The sequence below is a fragment of the Eretmochelys imbricata genome, chromosome 1, assembly GCF_965152235.1.
Source record: "Eretmochelys imbricata isolate rEreImb1 chromosome 1, rEreImb1.hap1, whole genome shotgun sequence".
In the NCBI taxonomy this organism is placed as follows: Eukaryota; Metazoa; Chordata; order Testudines; family Cheloniidae; genus Eretmochelys; species Eretmochelys imbricata.
Window position 1 is genome coordinate 207637756 of NC_135572.1, and position 20018 is coordinate 207657773.

Below are 20018 nucleotides of genomic sequence, written 5' to 3' on the forward strand. Positions count from 1 at the left end.
GAAGAGTGGCACTTGGTTAAAATTCTGTTGATGTAGAAGGCAGAACAGAATCCAGCCCACACCCCAAAGGCTGAATAGGTTCTCCAGTGCTAACAGAAGCAGAAGGTAGGAATAATTTATTTTTGTCAGAGTCAGCACATCTGACTCTCATACATACAGGGAGCAGATATGTGAAGTAACAAGGAATTCTTTTGATAGTCACTTTTCAGATGAGAACTATGCTTCAACTGTACCTTGGTCGTACTGAACTGCTTGCCCAACCTGACCCTGTTTCCATTAGTAGTAGCTCTTCTGGTGTAACCCAGAGTTTTCTTGTTCCCTTGTATTTTCACGTCTCCATTTGGTGGCAACTTCAGCTCCAAAAACAAGACCTAAAAGAGGCCAGCATTTCAGTAAGAATCTATATTTTCATCGCAGAAGAAAACATTAAATGACTCCGAGCATTAAAATAGCCTATATTCTAACCAAAGCACAGCACTAATGCTCCAGATAATTAAAAAGCTGATTAAAGAACTGTGTTACCCTCAGCTGTTCCTCCTTATTTTAATTAACTACAAAATGTAGTCTAAAATCTCATTTTCTAATCCTAAAAGTTTGGGAACTGTGTTTCTAGATAAGGTAATTGACTGCTATAAAGTAATGTTACATGTATCCTTGCTTCTTAATGGCCAGCTGTAATGAAAATAAAAGTGAAGATGTCAAATGAGATGGAAAGGCCTCATGGGAGTGGGAGGGAGGGAGAGAGGAAGGGGAAAAGAAAAAATGTTAGCAAGGAAGAGACCGCAGAACAAAATGCACTGAAGGAAATGGTGGCAACTACCATCACAGAATAGCTTCAAATAGTTTGGATATTGGAGTTTTTCTACCAATTTCCATCAGTTAAAAAACTAGCCATGATGAAGTATTTATTTTTCATTAAATACACGGGCACTATGATAACAGAATAATAAATAGTAATCCTAATACTACACAATTCTTTATTTCTTGTCCTAAATTGTTGTGTAATATTTTGCACTATTTAACAGCTGCTGTGTTTCATTCTGGAGCTGGCAGGCATCTCAGTGGTTTGAGCATTGGCCTGCTAAACCCAGGGTTGTGAGTTCAATCCTTGAGGGGGCCATTTAGGGAACTGGGGCAAAAATTGGGGGATTGGTCCTGCTTTGAGCAGGGGGTTGGACTAGATGATCTCCTGAGGTCCCTTCCAACCCTGATATTCTATGATTCTATGAAGTAATTTTCACACACATTTGTATAACATAAAGGTTTTACTGGCATGAAATTAGAATGATCGTATTCTGGGCTTAGTTTTTATTTGTTTGTGTCTCCTTCTGAAGCATCAGAGATGGCCATGTTTGGGGATGGGACACCGGCGGGGGATGGGCCAGGCCAGTGATCTGATGTGGTACAGAGAATTTTCTCTCAGATCTTTGGCTGGGTGGTTCTTGCTCACGTGCTCAGGCTCTACCTGATTGCCATATGTTGGTCAGGAAGGAATTTTCCCCCTGGGTCAATCTGGCAATGACCTTGGGAGATTTCCCCTTTCTTCTGTAGAGTGTGGGTGTGGGTCATTTGCCAGGATCGCCTTGCTATCTCTCAACCAATTCCCTACTTGCAGGGACCTCAGATATTGGTGCACATCAGTTCCTCCTGTTCTCTGCCTGTGACACAAGATAGCTGAGTCTCCTGAGGGCTGTAATATTTTTGTCTAATTCCACTTTTTGGGTTTAGTGTACAGGTTGATGGGTGGTGATGGTGGCCTGTGAAATACATGAGGGTCAGACCAGAAGATATGATGATACCTTCTAGCCTTAAACTATGACTCATGAGTGATGAAGCCACAACAGAATTATATGGATCACCTCAAATGAGTGCTAAAGCTTTACATCAAATCATTATAATTCTGTACATGCTACATTTCTCAGAAACATAATTTTAGAGAGGTTTAATTTTATTTCTTAGCCCTGATTGGTCACAAAACATTGGACCTTATGTTAATCCCTAGTTCAGGACTGGCTTCAGACCAGTATTATTTTGTGGGTACATTCCGTATTTGCAGGAAAGAAAGAAAGATTTTTGTTGCATTTTTTTAAATGGCAGCTGTTTGAAACTTCTTGAAGGTTTGTAATGTTAAAAATAGTCCTGGTGGAAAGGAAATGGCAAGGTAATTGCAATTTATTGCTGTAATCAGCACACACAGAATGTGTAGAAAGCATCCATTTGGATCAAAAGTATTATATATATGCAAATGTATCAATAACTGATTTTCTTGAGTCTTTTTGGAAGGATTCGGTTGTATGAATGAGTTCACAGGTTCTGACAAGCTTAACGCACCTGTTTCAAAACTTTTAAAATAAGATTTCCATTTGTTTGTGCCTGAAATGTCGAGGGCAGGAGTAACTGGTCAACACAAATCAGTTCATATACCAGTCAGACCATGCGATGTCACAGCTCATGTATACAAACATCAATGTCTCTTTAAATAAGGCAATATTAATGTAGTAATGAAGTAGCTCTAGGGCTTGTCTACATGGGGAAGCTACTGCAAAATAAGGTATACTTTAAAGTGCAATAGCTATTCCACACTAGCTCCCTGCATGGACAGCCTTATTCTCCATTAAGAGTGCCTCTGTGCAGTTTACCTTAAACCAAATGGATTAATTTAAACTGCGCAAAGGCAATTTTAGTGTGGAATAAGTACCCACACAAGAAGCCAGAATGTAGACAAGCCACTAGTCTCACAGTATTAGCCCAAAACACTCTAGCAGCAATTTGGCAGGTGGCACATCCCATACATCATGGGCTGCAGACAGCATCTTTACAAATTAAAGATCTGATTCTGCAAAGTGCTGCCAACCCTCACCTTCCACTGAAGTCACTGGGAGGTGAGTACCATGCAGGAAGTGCTCAGCACCTTGCAGGACTGGGGCTTATGATGGCTGAAAAGGAAAACCAATCAGATCAGAATTAAACTTGGTTTCTGTCTTTCCTTAAAGTGCAATTCCCTCATCATCATACACACACTCGCCCACCAAGGTTTTTACCCAAATATAAGAGAAGTTAATCTGACAGAGCCCTCAGATGCAATCACCCTACCCAACTCCTTGAAATACCTCTGCAATGTCATCAGGGCTGGTCAAAGAGAAGCTGTGGCCAGCCATCTGATAAGCCTGGGCCTCAATCTCATTCAGTTTAGCTTGCATGACATGTTTTTGGGTCTCGCACTCTGTTGTGCTAAAACCTATTCCATTCAGTTCCAGCAGGGCCAAGCAGTATTGGGTGGGCATCTCCACTTTATGGAAAACATCTGAAATAAGTAGAAAAACCAAGAAATGAGTTTATAACATCAATGGCAGGTCTATTACAGCTGAATTTGGCAAATACCAACTCAGCTAGATTTATAAACCCAGAAAACAATGGCTGCTCATTCTCATTGTAAATTTCTAATCCCAGGATGACAACAATATTTATGTATGCAATGTTGTTGTAGCTGCGTTGGCCCCAGGATATTAGAAAGCTAAGGTGGGTGAGATAATATATTCTACTGGACCAACTTCTGTTGGTGAGCAAGACAAACTTTGAGTGCACATAGAGCTCTTCTTCAGGTCTGGCTGAAGAAGGTCTACCTAAAAAGAGCTTTGTGTAAGCTCAAAAGCTTGTCTCTCTCACCAACAAAATTTGATCCAATAAAAGATAAAGCAACTCAACCACCTTGTCTCAACAATATTTATGACCATTCTTGAGAACCAAATATGCAGCATATTAGAAGAAGATGTTTGTGATGGAGTGCAATGAAATTGGAAGATGGAGAGCCTTATATCAGGGAATGTTATAGAGCCTTGTATTAAGGAACACTACACTTTCCAGAAAAATAAAATGAAATAAAATAAAACCCAAACATAGAACTTCCTATGCTCCTTGACATAAAACATGTTTATTTCTCAGAACAAAGATTTCAAACCCCAATTATTTTCCTTATATTAGATACAGTAAAAGCTGTGTTATCTGGCACTTTACCAGTTGGAGAGCTCTATAAACCGGCATTTCTGATATTCATCGAAAGTCCAGTTGGTACAGGGCCGGCAGGCTCTCTACCTGGCACCGTGTGGCTTCCCAGAAGCGGTAATATGTCCCCACGGTTCTTAGGTGGAGAAATAGCCATGGGGGCACTGTGCGCTGCCCTCACCCCACCCAAAGGGCTGGCTCCGCAGCTCCCATTGGCCAGGAACCAAGGCCAATGGGAGCTGCAGGGGCGGCGCCTGCGGCAGAGGCAGAGCGCAGAGCCGCCTGGCCGCGCCTCCACCTAGGAGCAGCAGGGACCTGTCGCCTCTTGCGAGGAGCCACCCAAGGTGAGCACTGCCCAGATCTGCCACCTCAAAACCCCTCCCGCACCTCAACTCCATGCCCTGATCCCCCTCCCTCACCCTCTTAGTTAACCGGAATTTTTGACTTACCAGCACCCTCCATTCCCCCAACATGCCGGATAACAATGCTTTTACTGTACTATGGTGATGGGTATTATAGAAATACTAAGACCATTCACATGTACAACGTGCCACAATTAAAAGGAAACTGGCTACAGGGCTCAGTAACAACAAGATCTATTTACGATATATATACACATATGCCCTTCTTTTACTTTAACCGGAGAATTATTAACATTGTGTTGCCAAGTTAGACAACTCCCCAAAGCAAATTTTAGTGCAAAGCCAATGAGCCTGCAGGCCCATATACTAGGGACTCAAAATAGTTTCATGCACCCATATGTATACATACTGAAAAGGTCTCAACAAACCAGTTTGTTCATGGGATTACCTCCAGGTCCTTTTTACCTGTTAGATTTTCCTTCTGCAACAGGGCATTGAGTTGGTTCATGGTGTTGAAGATGAGCACAGATTCTACGGCTGCTCGGTACCGGCCAGAGTAATCAGCATTAGCACTAAGTCCCAGGCTCTGAACTCCTTGGCCAGTTCCCACCCCTTCAAGTAAGGGCAGTTCGTGAGGGAGAAAGTTGGTTACCATGTTGTGAAGGGTACGCTCCTTAGAGCCAGGGTCCAGCAGCCAGCATGCTACCTAAAATAGAGACAAATCTATCCTGAAAATCTTTTTATTGATTATAATACTTCAACAAAAATATTAATTGGGAATTAGACCAAAAATTCTTAACATTAGTATTAACTTCAAACATCTGCAAAGTATCAGCTTTCTTGATTAAGTAGGTGAGTTAAAATAATTCCTGGAAGAAATTAAATGATTTAGAGAGAAATTTTCAAAAGTACCTGAATGATATAGCAGCCTAAGTCTCACCGAAAGTCACTTAGGCACTTCTGAAAATTTTATCCAGAGTCAATTAAATGCACACAAAAATGTTGCCCTCAGTCAGTAGTCCTTTCTATAAAACTCACAAAACTAAGTGATTGGGCAACAAAATGGCAAATGAAATTTCATGTGGATAAATGTAAAGTAATGCACATTGCAAAAGATAACCCCAACTATACATACAATATAATGGGGGCTAATTTAGCTATAACTAATCAGGAGAAAGATCTCAGAGTCATCGTGGATAGTTCTCTGAAGACATCCACACAGTGTGCAGCAGCAGACAGAAATGCAAACAGGATGTTAAGAATCATTAAAAAAGGGATAGAGAACAAGACGGAGAATGTCTTATTGCCCTTATATAAATCCATGGTATGCCTACATCTTGAATACTGCATACAGATGTGGTCCCCTCATCTCAAAAAAGATATATTAGCATTAGAAAAGATTCAGAAAAGGGCAACTAAAATTATTAGGGGTTTGGAACAGGTCCCATATGAGGAGAGATTAAAGAGGCTAGGACTTTTCAGCTTGGAAAAGAGGAGACTAAGGGGGGATATGATAAGAGGTATATAAAATCATGAGTGGTGTGGAGAAAGTGAATAAGGAAAAGTTATTTACTTGTTCCCATAGTATAAGAACTAGGGGCCACCAAATGAAATTAATGGACAGCAGGTTTAAAACAAGTAAAAGGAAGTTCTTCACTCAGCACACAGTCAACCTGTGGAACTCCTTGCCTGAGGATGCTGTGAAGGCTAGGATGCTGTGGGTTTAAAAGAGAAATGGATAAATTCATGGAGGTTAAGTCCATTAATGGCTATTAGCCAGGATGGGTAAGGAATGGTGTCCCTAGCCTCTGTTTGTCAGAGGGTGGAGATGGATGGTAGGAGAGAGATCACTTGATCATTACCTGTTAGGTTCACTCCCTCTGGGGCACCTGGCATTGGCCACTGTCAGTAGACAGGATACTGGACTGGATGGACCTTTGGTCTGACCCAGTATGGCCATTCTTATGTTCTAATACACATCCATTAAAAACTAAGATGGAGTAAATGTGAAAACTATAGTTAGAACGTGACTACTCTGAAAACTGACTTTGTAAAAAGTGGTATTATTGGTTTTACCATCAACTTGGGATCTGAGAAGCTGAGCTCTTTTCCTGTTTGCATATCGGCTCTAGTAATAAGGATTCAGCAAGCCAAATTCTATTTTCAGTAACCCCTGTGCAAGCCCACTGTCTTTAATGAAATCAAAATTTCACCCTGAAACTGAAAGATAGCTAACAGCTCTGTTGATGGTGCATGAGCTGTAAGAGAATCCAGCTCACTCTTCCATAGTGGTGCTGCAGTGCAAAACGGAGTAAAAAAAAAAGAGACACAAAAATACATGTTTAGTAAAGTAAACAGATCTGGTTACACACAGGGAACAGAGCAAGCTTTTTTTTTTTTTTTTTTCAAACAAAGTCTGTTATTTTATTTTTTACATTAAATCTACACCTTCATACTAAAAGCTAAGTACTCTCGTGCTGCACATCTTAGATACAGTTTGCTTATCTACATATTTTGATAGTGACATCATGCAATTCCACCTGAAGGCTGGTCTGCTTTATATAAGCAATAATGGTAATATCTCCTAGTGACTAAATCCATCAGAGGTGATTTACAAATTTTAATTAAAGTCATAAGTAAAAAGTCAGAAAATGTCAGACTTTAGTGATTTGCCAGGTGGTAAAAGACAGAAAAAAAATGTATTGATTGCCCATGTGCTCTGTAATTAGTTACAAACTAAATGGTCTATAATCTATCAGGTTTACTGATAAGAAAAAACAAATGAAGACATTGACAATTATATGCCTTCACTCTAAAGCCCTAGGGGACCAACTTTTTCTTAAGTGTTCACTGATATATAAACAATACTATGGCAAAGTATGAAATGAAGGTTACTTACCTGTAATCAAGGTTCTTCGAGATGAGCCAGTGCATATTCGCACTTGTGAGATCAAGTTACCTGTGCTACAAGCTTCTGAAACCTTCAGGAAAGCAGTGTCCATTGAGGCTACTCGTCCCTCCTATCCTGAAGGAGTCCAAGGGCATGAAAGAGGGAGTGGCCCCAACCACCCCTCAGTTCCTTCTGCTAATTCAGGAATTCCTAATCTGGACTCCAAAGAAGTGGAAAGGTGAGTGGGGAGTGTGAATATGCAGAGGCTCATCTCAAAGAACTGTGGTTCCACTGAATAACCTCATTTCTTCTTCAAATGGCCTCTGCATAATCCTATTTGCAGGAGTTTCGCAAGCAGTACAATCCCCAGGAAGGTCAGGTGAAGAATTCTAGGTGAACATAGAGAGCAGAACTGCCAAACAAGTATCAGCTCTGGATGCCAACAGCGAATAGAAGCAACCGATCTAGCTCTTCCAAAACAAGTCTTAATGTGGGACATTTTTGCTAAAAACACATATAGCTGCAGCATTAGTCATCTTCATTAAAACAATCTAAACCAACAGCTAAGGAAGACCTTATCAGATCCACCTCCTCAGGAGGTGCCCAGATGGAAAGATATCTTTCAAGATATAGAGTAGGTTTGACTGGTCAAACTTCTGTTTTTCATTGGAGTCTTTTAGACCTCAGCATAACACTCAATCAACAGTCCAAGTAATCTGGAGTCTAGATGTCAACCAGAGAAACTTGGAACCCAAGTAGATTTCCACCTTATCTCACACACAAGAGACAAAGTAGTTTGGAAAGCAGGACTTTATGGATATTAATATCATACCCATGATATTGATGACAGAATTGCCAATCTCTAACCTTGACTAATGACAGCAACTTGGTACCAAATGGACTAACACTTAAAAAAAACCTCTTAATTCAATAGACTCAAGGGCAAGAGAGAGCAAGGAATATATATTGATGTTAGGACTTGCTTGTCTTTGGATCAGAGCCATACAGAAGCACGGTATCAGTGTTGAGAAGGGACTTAACTGGCATTTACCTCACTTGTAAAACAAGGTATTATCAGATGGAGCCCTTGCTAGAACACTTGTATTGTTGAATGGATAACTCTTCTCAAAGAGCCTGCCGATACAACATCTTTCCCTGATAGATGAACTATCTGACCACCCCATGAGGATATCGAACTTTATGAACAGGAACCCCTCTTTAGTGGTCTGTGTAATTCCCATAATGCTGTCAGAATTCAGACAGATTTCAACTTTACGAAGGGGAGAAAAGTCTTACAAGTCAGAGAAATAGCTCTCAGCTCCAGTAACTTTACATGGAACTACACCTCCCACTGCGATCACAAACCTTGGGGTGGCTGGAAATCAAGGTGAAGAATCCCTTACACCCTCTAACACTATTATTGCAGATGGCAGGAAGGTGACAAAGGACCTCCCTGAAGGGCATGTTGTTCTCCTCTTTTAAAAAAAAAGGCTTTTAAAGCACTGAGGTGTTGTGGCTCAGGTTTTCCTTGTATAAAGAAAAGGTGGCAGAATCACAAAGAGCCCTGCGGAAGCCTCAGATATAGGCTGGTATTAAAGTTACCTGTAACTGCCCCAATAAGGACCCTGTCCACTGCAGGAAAGACTGCAGGTCTGGAATATATCAAGGCTTCAATGGGTACGAAAGTATGCTTCTTTGCGTAAACTATTAGGGAAGAACCATTTAGGCACTTTGCTGAAGTTCAAGTCGATACACAGACAGACACCCAGCCATTCAGGGAGAACAGTCATGATAGCCAGGCATTTAATGGAACACTGGCTGCCACAGAAAGGCCAAGGGGTAAGATACAGTTTTACTGACAGAGGTCTTCTTTGATTCCAGTCAGAAGTATGTGTAAATAAGCTGCCATGTGACAATGGCACAGAAGGGGGAGTACCTCCTGGAATATTTCTGGAAATTAGAAAGAATTCTGTCCCTGGAACCCAGAGATGAATACAACAAACTTCAGGGTGTTAATATAGCCAGACAGCATTTTGCCACTGCCGCACAGTCTTACTGTCCACATTATATGACAGGTGGCAAACCATATTCAGTTTGTGATGAAACAAACCCTAGGCACCATTAAGTATAGATGATGATGTCTCATCCCTTAGGTGCAACTGTTCTTTCCAAGATGGAAGGAATCAAAGCTATGTTTACTGAGACCTTCTGAAATACTGGGCTGACTGCTCCATTGGACTTGTGTGCCCTATTGGTCCCTAGAAAGGCTTGGTAAAGTAAGGATGGGTGCCCCTGCATGTTTCCTGTACCCATAGAGGGGGCTACCAAAGACACTACCCAATCCTAGACACTGTACTCTATAGTGGAGCCAGAAGCAGACCTGAACATTCTCCTGCCTGGTTTAGAACCAGGAACTAGTTATAACTGAAGGAAGGTAGCCCAAACAGAGTAGAGTGCAGGACATCGTTGTTGAAAGTAGGTACAGTAAAATGCAATGGACCGGGCACACAGCTCACTGACAATTGATGGACGGCAGCTGTTGCCAGCGGTAGCCACAGGAACTGAAACGACAACTCTGCCAACCTCCAAAGAGATGAGAAAATTTTATTGTGAAAAGGCATGGAGACGGAAGGCCAGGGTAAGAGAAGAATGGAAGACATTTTGTGATCGACACAATCTATATGAGGGCTGAAGGACCGATTGATCAAGGTGATTGAGGTGAAGTAGCCTAGAGCTCAATAATGTTCTAACAACATTGCCTCCTAAGAGAAATAAGACATATGGCCCCATCAGCATATTTATGATGTCAGATTCTAGGAATATCAGAGTGGTTCTCAGCCCCTCACATAAAGCTCTAAAGCCAAAACAGGAAACAGTACCTACAGCACTGACTTCTCTGCAGAACTTTGGTAATGCACTTATTAACTCCCAGAAGAAGGTCTCTCTCTTTTGCCTTTGCCTTCAAGGGTTATAAAGAGACTCTGAAGACAACAGCCAATCCTTTCTGGAGCATCAGGATGGATCTTGTGACACCATATGCTGTTTCTCCTACAGAGACTATGTAGCAAAGAACTCTTTGGATCCATGAATCTCAGAATCAATAGAACTTTTGATGGATATAGTACCCTCACTTCCTAAGGCAGCCTCTGAACCTGGCATCAGTTCTTAGCCTATCAAGTTCTTGTAAATCTGGTCCTGGGAAACTGAATTAGCCCTTAGGAATGCGCTGGGATCTCAACAGAACCTCAGCAGTTCCTACCAAGAACAAAGAGAACTGACAGTTCCAGGACCAAATAAATTAACTTTTACAACTTCAAACAGTAGAAGAACCTAAGAATGGATCAGTCCATTTCTTCTCACATTCAGGGTGAGGGTCTGATATATGGAATATTGGAAAAGGAAAGCCTTCTCCCAGACAATCAGGGTGTCAAGTGTGTGTATCTGAAAAATGGCCAAACAGGAAGCACAATGTGAAAACACTACCCTGTAACAGAGATCCACGATTCCACATCTGATCAGAAGCTTGTACTACCCCTTTCTAGTGTGGTGAAGACCTCCATATTGATCTACTTGCTTACACTAGTATGTTGGGCACAGAGTCAGTAAGGAAAGCAGCTCTGCAAAGATCATGCTGTTGGAAATAAAATACCAGACGCCACTGACCTATGTGGATCAGGGGCCTCAGTGATCCAGAGCCACTAGACAAGTGACTCTTAACTGTCAGATGCTCTTACTGGCTGGATCCCAGGCAATTGGATCCTTTTTGGCAACTCTGCTTGGAAGTCCTTCATGTTTGACTGCTGAATCTGAATTCAGGCTCTGATCCTGAATCCAAAGTCATTCCTAACAGCCACAGATTCATACACAGCTTTTTATTTTTTTGGATTCCTGGATCAGTAATATGCTATGGATCTGGGTGTTGCAGCTCCCAGCTCCAAACTGCCGGATCCAGATCCAGATTTTGCAGCCCCAGGTGTACTCTGGGCTGCCAGAGATTGGATTTTTGAGCCCCAGATGCATGCTAGGCTTGAAGATCCAGATCTATATTTTGCAGCACCGGATCCAAACTAGACTAAGGTGGGCAGACTTGCTCCTGGGGCACAGTCTTTGAAGCTGATGCTGAATTTATGCGGTGCCAACTTAGTTATCTGGGCCTGAGGAGCCTCCTGGTTAGTAGGGGAATGCGAGGCAGCCCTTCCACTCCCGCAGGTCTAATCGAAGACCATGCTGGATCAACATCTCCTCCGGTCTTTTAAAAGAAAACTCTGACTAACTATAAACAAAATCTTCCTCAAAAAGGGAAGAAAAAAAGAAGAAAAAATGATGAGGACAGTATAGAGGATGCTGCATGCTGTAAGCTCGCTCCACCTGGGGCAGTTAGAAAGGAACAGAAGGGTGGCCGCGGCCACTTCCCCTTTCATACTTTCACAACCCTCTAAGATGAGGGGGGACAGGTGACCCCAATGGACACTGCTTTCCAGTAGGCATCGGAAGTTTGTGGCTCAGGCGCCTTGATACCACAAATAGGAATATGCAGAGGCCATGTGAAGAAGTTGTAGTTCAGATCTGAATGTCTTGGGTTAGTAGTGAACCATGAAGCCTATACACAAATGCCTTCAGCCACACGATAAGTGTCGGTATTTCTGTAAGTACACCTGTTGCATTTATACTAGATACCTGCATGGGTTGGAAGCCTAAAGCACCAACCACTCTCTTTGTTTTATCCAGTCCATTTTATATGCATCAATACTTTTTTGGTCCAAATGAAACTGCACCTTAAACCATGCTATAGAAATAGGAAGACCTGTGGGTTGTTCTGAAGCATGGTCTCTCACCGGAGAGCTGTGTTCCAGAGATTTCAGTGTCCAAGCGATAGGAGGCTTAGAATTCTCCCCACAGTATTTCCAAGTATTTGAATCAATAGGCTATTCTCCTTCTATTTGTGTCAGGTCTTTGATGAGCATGTTGATCCCTTACATTGTACTCAGTTTATAGAAGTTTAAGAAAAGTTTTCCAATATTTTTAATTTGGTTTAAAATTCTTTTACTCTTTTTTTCCCATTGTGTGTCACACTGTGATGTGAACTTTGAAAGTCATCACCAAGAACCACCCCCACCCCCCACAAAACACACACTTAAAAGTGGCAGTGCTTTTTACTAACCAGTGCCAGGTTGGTTTTTAACTCTTTCAAACACTTTCTTTGATTTCCAACCAGTGGAATCCTCCCCTCCTCTCAAACGTAAGCATGAATGTAGTTCTTCTGGAAATGAGGGACTGGTGGTACTAATGAGAGCCTAGGTACCTCTTCTGCCATTCCATCCCAGGCCTCTTGTGCCAATGGAATAGGAGCTCTGCAATGCTGTCATTGCCATTAAGACCTTTATGAGACCCAAACTCATCTGCCATATCTGACTTAATGAAGATTTTTAGTCAGATCTCCCTGGGGTGAAACACTTACCACTGAGCCCTTTCTGTGTATTTGTTGCAGACACTGAGAAACTTAAAAAAAATCATAGTAAGAAGTAAATGTAAAATATTAGTTAATGTGGACTTCTATCACTTTAGCTGTAAACATTTTTAAAAACTTTGAAAACAAACATTTCTGCCAACACTAAATAAAAAACAAATGACTTGAGCAGAGTATTAAACACTAAAAACTACCCAGACTCACTGGTTTAAATAATGAATGGAAGTTTTACATGAATTAAAAAATTTTAATTTCTGAAACCTTTGGGTCCTCGAAACTTCCTTCCAGGGAGATGCCACAAGCCAGCAGAAGGGTCTTATAGTGCTGGATGAGGTTGTATATCACAAGTGAGTGCGTGCTCTCAGATTCCTTCTGCAAGCAGGACTGTACTTGACTCAATCTCTCAGTCACAGACAGGTTCTGATCCAAAGGAGGTGGTGCCAAGCTGGCACTGATTTCTGAGATAAGGGACACAAATTAGTTTATTTATTCAGTACATGGAGAGAAAGGGGTGAGGAAATGTGGGATTCTCTGAGGCTACCTAAACAGAAAACACTGAGCATATAATTGAAGCTTGAACAAATAATAAATCCATATTGTTTTGATGCAGTAGGGATCCAAGGAACTAACTGAGTACTAGTTTATTTATAAAGAATAGCTCAGATGTAGTATCTGGTTATCACTGAGATCCTGCTTTTACCCCTGTATCACAGGTGAGTTGACTGAGGTACAAGGAAATATAGTCACTTGCTTGGTCACATTCAAGCAGATCAGCCTGCAACTCCATGCTTTCTTGACCTTTTCTGTAACCATCAGACTTCACTGCCTCCTTTAGAAATGGAGGAACAGGAAATATATGTAACAGTGGCAAACATGTCACTCTCAGCCCTGGGTGTTAATGATTAACATGGCTGATTGCTTTTGTCCTGCAACTGAGCTGGGTTACGGACTCTCATAGGGGGCAAACTCTTGGAAGCCATCTCCCAAAAGGGATGCCATCTCCTCACAGTTCTTTCCTGAAACGTGTGGTGTTTTGCAGTTTGGTCTGTCTGGCAATCCTCACTTACCAGTCTGGTCATCTTGTTTCTGCTGCAATGAGACATAGTAGGCATCCTTTCCACCCCAGCATACAGACAATCCAACTACCAAGATGTCTTCACAGCCTTTGATAGGAAATCCATCATCTTTAACCTGGATCCGCTGGGGAGATCTTACTAAATAAACATTTTTTGAAAGTTATAATTCTAAAACAGCATCCATAAATATAGCAGTTTGTTCAGCTGAAAATCTAATAATGAAACAACCCAACGCAGCCTGGAATTCTTAAAATTAAACAAATGCTTTAATTCTCTTATATGTATCAGACTCTCTTCCTCCCCCCTACCCTCAGTTCTTTTTAACTAGCGACTTTAGAATAGCAAGGTGTCCAACACAAAACCACCACTTAGGATTCCTTACAGAGATTTGGCTTTCTGCCTCATAACATACCCAAGAGTTGGGGTATAATGGTATTCCCTCACCCTGCATTGGGGCACATCTCATTTTTAGTCAAAATTACGTATTACATTCTTGTTGCTGAGACTATAACTTTTTTGGTTTGGTTCCTATGTTCAGGCAAATCCTCCAGTGCTTAACTCCCTGGTTTTTTGTTTTTATGTGGGGGGAAGGGGTGTTTATAAGATAGGAATAGAGAGTAAAACTAAAAACACAACAGTACATGTGGGGATTTTTGCCATCAGGCGTAGAGAGCTTCAGAGACAAGCTGCTGCTGATGGTTCCATCTCCTCCGCTGAGACAGATAGAGGGAAGATGCTGCTTGCTCACACTTCTTAAAAGATGGAGGGGGAAAGAGGTTTGGAAAAAGGCAAAAGCAGTTATCCTTCTTCCTCTAAGGAAACTCTGCTTGAATCAGCCTCCCAATTGCTCCTGAATGGCTGCCTTCTTTCCACTGCATCGTCCCCTTAGGAGAGTTGCAGTATATGAATACTACACATGAAAAAGTGCAGGAGTACAGCAATGATCTGAGGGGTTGGGGACTGGATTGAATTTCATAGGTAAACAATTAAATGCACCCAAATTAACTTCTTGTAAATTGGAAAGTATTTGACCTCAGATCAGATCAGCCCACAATATTTGTAAAGAATACTGCCTGGGTAGCAGAGGCCATGAACCAGCTGCTTACGTTTGCTTCTGAACTCAAAAACATTTTTTCTGAATTTGGTGCCAAGATGAAAGCCATTTATGTATCTCCTCCTGTATCACCAGAAGGAGACTACAACACCATTCCATTTTAAAATGTGGGATGTGATAAGTTTTCAGTTCATATTTGCTCTGTGCACTAACTAGTCCAAGTGTGAGTGTTCCTGTGAACAAGATTCTACAAATAAATACAGGAAGCAACTACTTAATGTCCATTGCGGGATGGTAATGCTGGTAGCTTTTTAAATAAGGCTGGGGCTATCCCACACTCCAGCCACCTTTGTCTTCCCAGATCCACCCTTTAAATGATTCACTTAGTGCTATTCATCTTTCCCTCCTGATACCCAACTCCTTCTCCCAGTACTCAATTTATATGGTAGTCTTTATCCTCTTATTTAGGTAAACCCAAAGAAATAAATTTATAGTCATTCCCATTAACTCCCCAGGTTAAACAGAGTACTGTTCACAATTTAATGTGGTAGGAATGTGAAAGAGGAACTCACCTTGTTTGAATCTGCCACCTATAGTTGACTTGGGGGACAAGAGACATTTTGTTCTTTCACAAGCCACTGAGATGGCAAATCTGCTGTTGTTCCTCCATTCTCTGATGAAGGTCTGGAAGAGAGCTTTGTCACTTGCCACGTCAATAATAGTGAAGTTTTCAGCACTGCATGAAATAAGTGGCAAAACATGTTGAGATAATTGCAATGAAAAGCCTTGGTCTGTAAAAGAATGGTCTTTTACAGGGTTAGTGTCAAGCAAAATCTCACATGTGTCTCCATTACCAGGATTAAATGGCAGTGTTTCTGTGTGGTGGTCTGAGCTAGGTTTGCTATTCTGCAGTGGCTGAAAAGGTGGGACTTCATCTATGTGGCTGACATTTTTGTTTTTTCCAAACGTTAGAGAAAATGTGCCAAAACTTTTTGGAACAGGTTCCTTAGGAGGCGTTGGAGGAATAAGTCCTTTGCTGATATCCGGCTGAGGGTCAGATATTCTGTTCCTTCCCTTGAGCAGCAGAGGATTATAAACTAGTTTCTGAACATCCAGGGCTCCCTTATTGCTCTCCTTAACTTCAAAATAGTTCTTTAAACCCTGGCAAGTGGAGAATGACTCTCTTGGACAATAGCTGAATTCAGAAATTGCACCTGGCTCTTGTTTCCTATTTGAGATTATCAACTTTCCTTTTGAGGAGGAGACTCTTGGACTTAAAACAGGTTTATTATCTGAAGGACTAGGCCATCTGTCTAAAATATCTTGCAACCCTGGGCTTAAGACAAATGAATGATCAGACCATACCACTGGATTGGTATTCTTTTCCACAGCTTGTTGGGCATTCTGAGGCCTTTCACCTTGATCCAATCTTGTGTCCTCTGGTCTGGGATCTTCCTCCTCACGCCTTGATTTTCTTAACCCTAGCTCAACAAGAGCTGCAGACAGACTGTCTCCTTGACAAGGAGGTAAGTCTACATTACCTAAAGCTTCAGCTATCTGCAAAGAATCTATATCAGAGAATATAACAGACACATCATTACACTGTGCTGGATGCTGATGCTCATTACAGTTAATACTGACAGTTAAAATATCCTGAATAGGCTCCAAGTTCTGCTGATGCAAAAGGTCAGCAAGAGAGCTGGAAGTGGCTTTAGGCGGAGGAGTCACAACCTTCTGTTCTGCAGATTCTGCCCCTTCAGCCTCATCTGTGTGCATATCTGGAGGGCCATTGACATAACTGAAGCTATCATCAAACAGTAAACTGTCACTCATGTTCAGACTAGTTTCAGGAGGGGGGTGGCACTCAACTTGTACAAGCACAGTGTGAGGGCACTGGCCATTGGAGGGAGAGACTGCCTTCTGAAGACCTTGAGAGGCACTTTCCTTCACTGAATTTTGAGTCTGATAACCTTGTAAAAAGCTACACAGTTGTGAGTCAGTGAAAGAAAAATCATTTCCTTTAAGACAAAATGCAGATTCTGTGCATTTCATTGCAGGCTGTAAATTAGGGCTTCTAGAGCCCAAAGCATTAGTGCAATGTAAATCTGTGGTTTCCTTCGTGGTATTTCTTGTCCCAAGATTTGAACAGACCACTTTTCTAAGTGCTGCAGCTAGCTTTTCATTTGCAACATCTTCATTTTGTAAAGTGCTGGCACAGTGTAGTTTCATGGAGATTTTCTGCACAGGTATCTCTGCCTGCTCTGTATCTTTTGCTCCCTGCTGTCTTGCAATTTCAGCTGCCACCTGCTGTTGTAATATCCTATTAGTCTGTGTATCCAACTGGAAGCTGTCTTCAAATTCTTTGGAAACTGAAAACAGTTGAGGAGAATAACCATTTTTAATATCTTTTGCAACACAAACAGCTCTGGATTTTACTGTGGAGTCTTTCAGAAAATCCTCAGGCTGATTAGCCAATTCACCCATGCCTCCAGTTTGTAACAAAATTCCTTTGGGCTTTTCAGTACATGTTTTGCCGTCATTTTGAATTTGAAAATGAAAGGATTTATTTTCATCAGCGTAAAAATAAACAGTTTTCTGTTTGCTAGTGCTCCCATGCATGTTTGCAGAACTGCTGGCTGCATCATTACAAAGATCTGTGCCTAGAACCATTTGTTGTTTGGCGGGTATCTTTTCAGCACAGTTTTTAACTGGTTGGATTTTGCTCTGTTTAATACCAATGTATTCATTTTTCGCTGACCTGCTAGAAATTCCCAGATCTCGCATAGTATCATCTGCCTCTATATTCATCAGTGGAGCATCCCTCACTACATCCCTAGCTTCCAGACAATTCACTGTGTCTTTAAGATTGGATTTATTAGTAGTGGAAGGCTCCGTAAGTAATTCCTCCATTATCTCTTTGCTCTCTGGTTGCATTTCGTCCACTTGTAAAGATTCTGAGCCTTTGACAGTGAAGCGCTTGTGAGCAGATGATTTGTTTTCTCCAAATTCCTTGTTCTTTCCATCTGAAAAAGACTTAGCTTTAGACTTGCTATGACTGGATACAGAGGGCCCATTTATTTTTGTTGTGTGCATTCTTGACTCATCAAGCAGCAACTGATGTTGTTTTGAAGCAGCGCTTTTGCCCTCAGTTTTACTGAAACTAGTGTCCATAGTCCTCCTGTACCCAGATGCCTTAGAAGTTTTCCGTGAAGTGAAGCTCAAGGTTGGTCTCTTTCCCTTTTCAGTAGGGAATTCTTGAGTTGTTGCCCCAGAGCCTGCCTCATTTTTGGTCAGAAAAGTAACTTCCCTGTTTTCTTTACCTTTGCCCAAATTTGGCCGCTTTCTAGCGCTGTATACAATGACATCACCATTTCTCTCCTTTGTCTGGGTGTGATCTTCCTGTAATTCATTTTGGGGTCTGGGATTTGACATACTAGCACTTAACAGCCTTTTATTTCCCTTTTTAATATTTGATGAATTCCCAGCTTGAAAATTGTTGCCTTTATCAGGTATAATTCTGTACCCTTCATTGTTGAATACTTTTAAAATCCCTAGTGAACATTCTCCATTCAGTTTATATTTTCTGTCCTCCAGCTCTGATTCACTGCTGGTCATGGAAGATGTATCAGACTCAAGAAAAGAATCTGGGTTCCATTGCACTCCCATCATAGCCAAGTCCTGCTGTAGAAGTATTCTGGCTTCCTCCACAATAAGAGATGCTGCTTCACTTTCCGTTAAGCCCTTCATTCCCACCATCCAGATACAGTGGGTATTCCGACGCTCCTCAGCTGCCTCTTCATCTTCATCCACTGCTCTACGAATGCTAATGGAAGGAAAACAACTTGAAATTAGACAGAAAGTTGTTTAGAAACATTCATACGGACAACAACGAACAGTCAAAGCAAGCACCATACTGCTGTGTTCTTATCTTCAATTAGGATAGTAGTTTCAATGAACCATTATGGCAAAACATGTTTCTGGACCACACAGGCTGCACCTTCTAGGAAATGAATATTTGGTGGTGGTGGTTGTTGTTTTGTGTTTTTTTAATGGAAGTGAATGTAGTGCTAGTAGAAGGTATAAGAGTGACCATGCTAAGGCTGCAGTGCAGTGCCCCCATGCAGGTTTTCCCTCACTCCTCCCTCGGTGTGACAAAAACCTGGAGCAACCTATGTAAGAGTAGGTAATTGTGGACTCAAATTCAAACTCAGTACTTAGCTGTTGTTTGTTAGGATATAGATATTCAGGCCTGTCTGTAAAGGCCTATACTCTAAGAACGCAGGTGTATTCTTATCACTTGGCTAGTTATAGAGGTATAAAAGAAACAATCAAAATCACTGTCGGCCGGTGTAAGGGCCTTCTCTTAGCCCTGGTCTACACTAGGACTTTAGGTCGAATTTAGCAGCGTTAAATCGATGTAAACCTGCACCCGTCCACACGATGAAGCTCTTTATTTCGACTAAAAGGGCTCTTAAAATTGATTTCCTTATTCCACCCCTCACAAGTGAATTAGCGCTTAAATCGGCCTAGCCAGGTCGAATTTGGGGTACTGTGGACACAATTCGATGGTATTGGCCTCTGGGAGCTATCCCAGAGTGCTCCATTGTGACTGCTCTGGACAGCACTCTCAACTCAGATGTACTGGCCAGGTAGACAGGAAAAGAAACGCGAACTTTTGAATCTCATTTCCTGTTTGCCACGCTGGCCAAACTGCAGGTGACCATGCAGAGCTCATCAGCAGAGGTGACCATGATGGAGTCCCAGAATCGCAAAAGAGCTCCAGCATGGACCGAACGGGAGGTACGGGATCTGATCGCTGTATGGGGAGAGGAATCCGTGCTATCAGAACTCCGTTCCAGTTTTCGAAATGCCAAAACCTTTGTCAAAATCTCCCAGGGCATGAAGGACAGAGGCCATAACAGGGACCCAAAGCAGTGCTGCGTGAAACTTAAGGAGCTGAGGCAAGCCTACCAGAAAACCAGAGAGGCGAATGGCCGCTCCGGGTCAGAGCCCCAAACATGCCGCTTCTATGATGAGCTGCGTGCCATTTTAGGGGGTTCAGCCACCACTACCCCAGCCGTGTTGTTTGACTCCTTCAATGGAGATGGAGGCAATACGGAAGCAGGTTTTGGGGATGAAGAAGAAGAAGAAGAAGATGATGAGGTTG

At 41.9% G+C, this 20018-nt stretch overlaps 1 protein-coding gene across 1 annotated transcript in view; it reads right to left on the reverse strand.

The window, feature by feature from the left end:
- The window catches only part of POLQ (DNA polymerase theta), a 124302-nt gene that overhangs the window by 30212 nt on the left and 74072 nt on the right, over positions 1 to 20018 (reverse strand). The window contains exons 16-21 of the mRNA XM_077807342.1: positions 15424 to 18674; positions 13789 to 13935; positions 12983 to 13179; positions 4830 to 5070; positions 3111 to 3304; positions 234 to 371 (exon numbers count right to left, since the gene is read on the reverse strand). Coding sequence (XP_077663468.1) covers positions 234 to 371; positions 3111 to 3304; positions 4830 to 5070; positions 12983 to 13179; positions 13789 to 13935; positions 15424 to 18674 — 4168 coding nt within the window. The remainder of the gene's footprint in view (positions 1 to 233; positions 372 to 3110; positions 3305 to 4829; positions 5071 to 12982; positions 13180 to 13788; positions 13936 to 15423; positions 18675 to 20018) is intronic.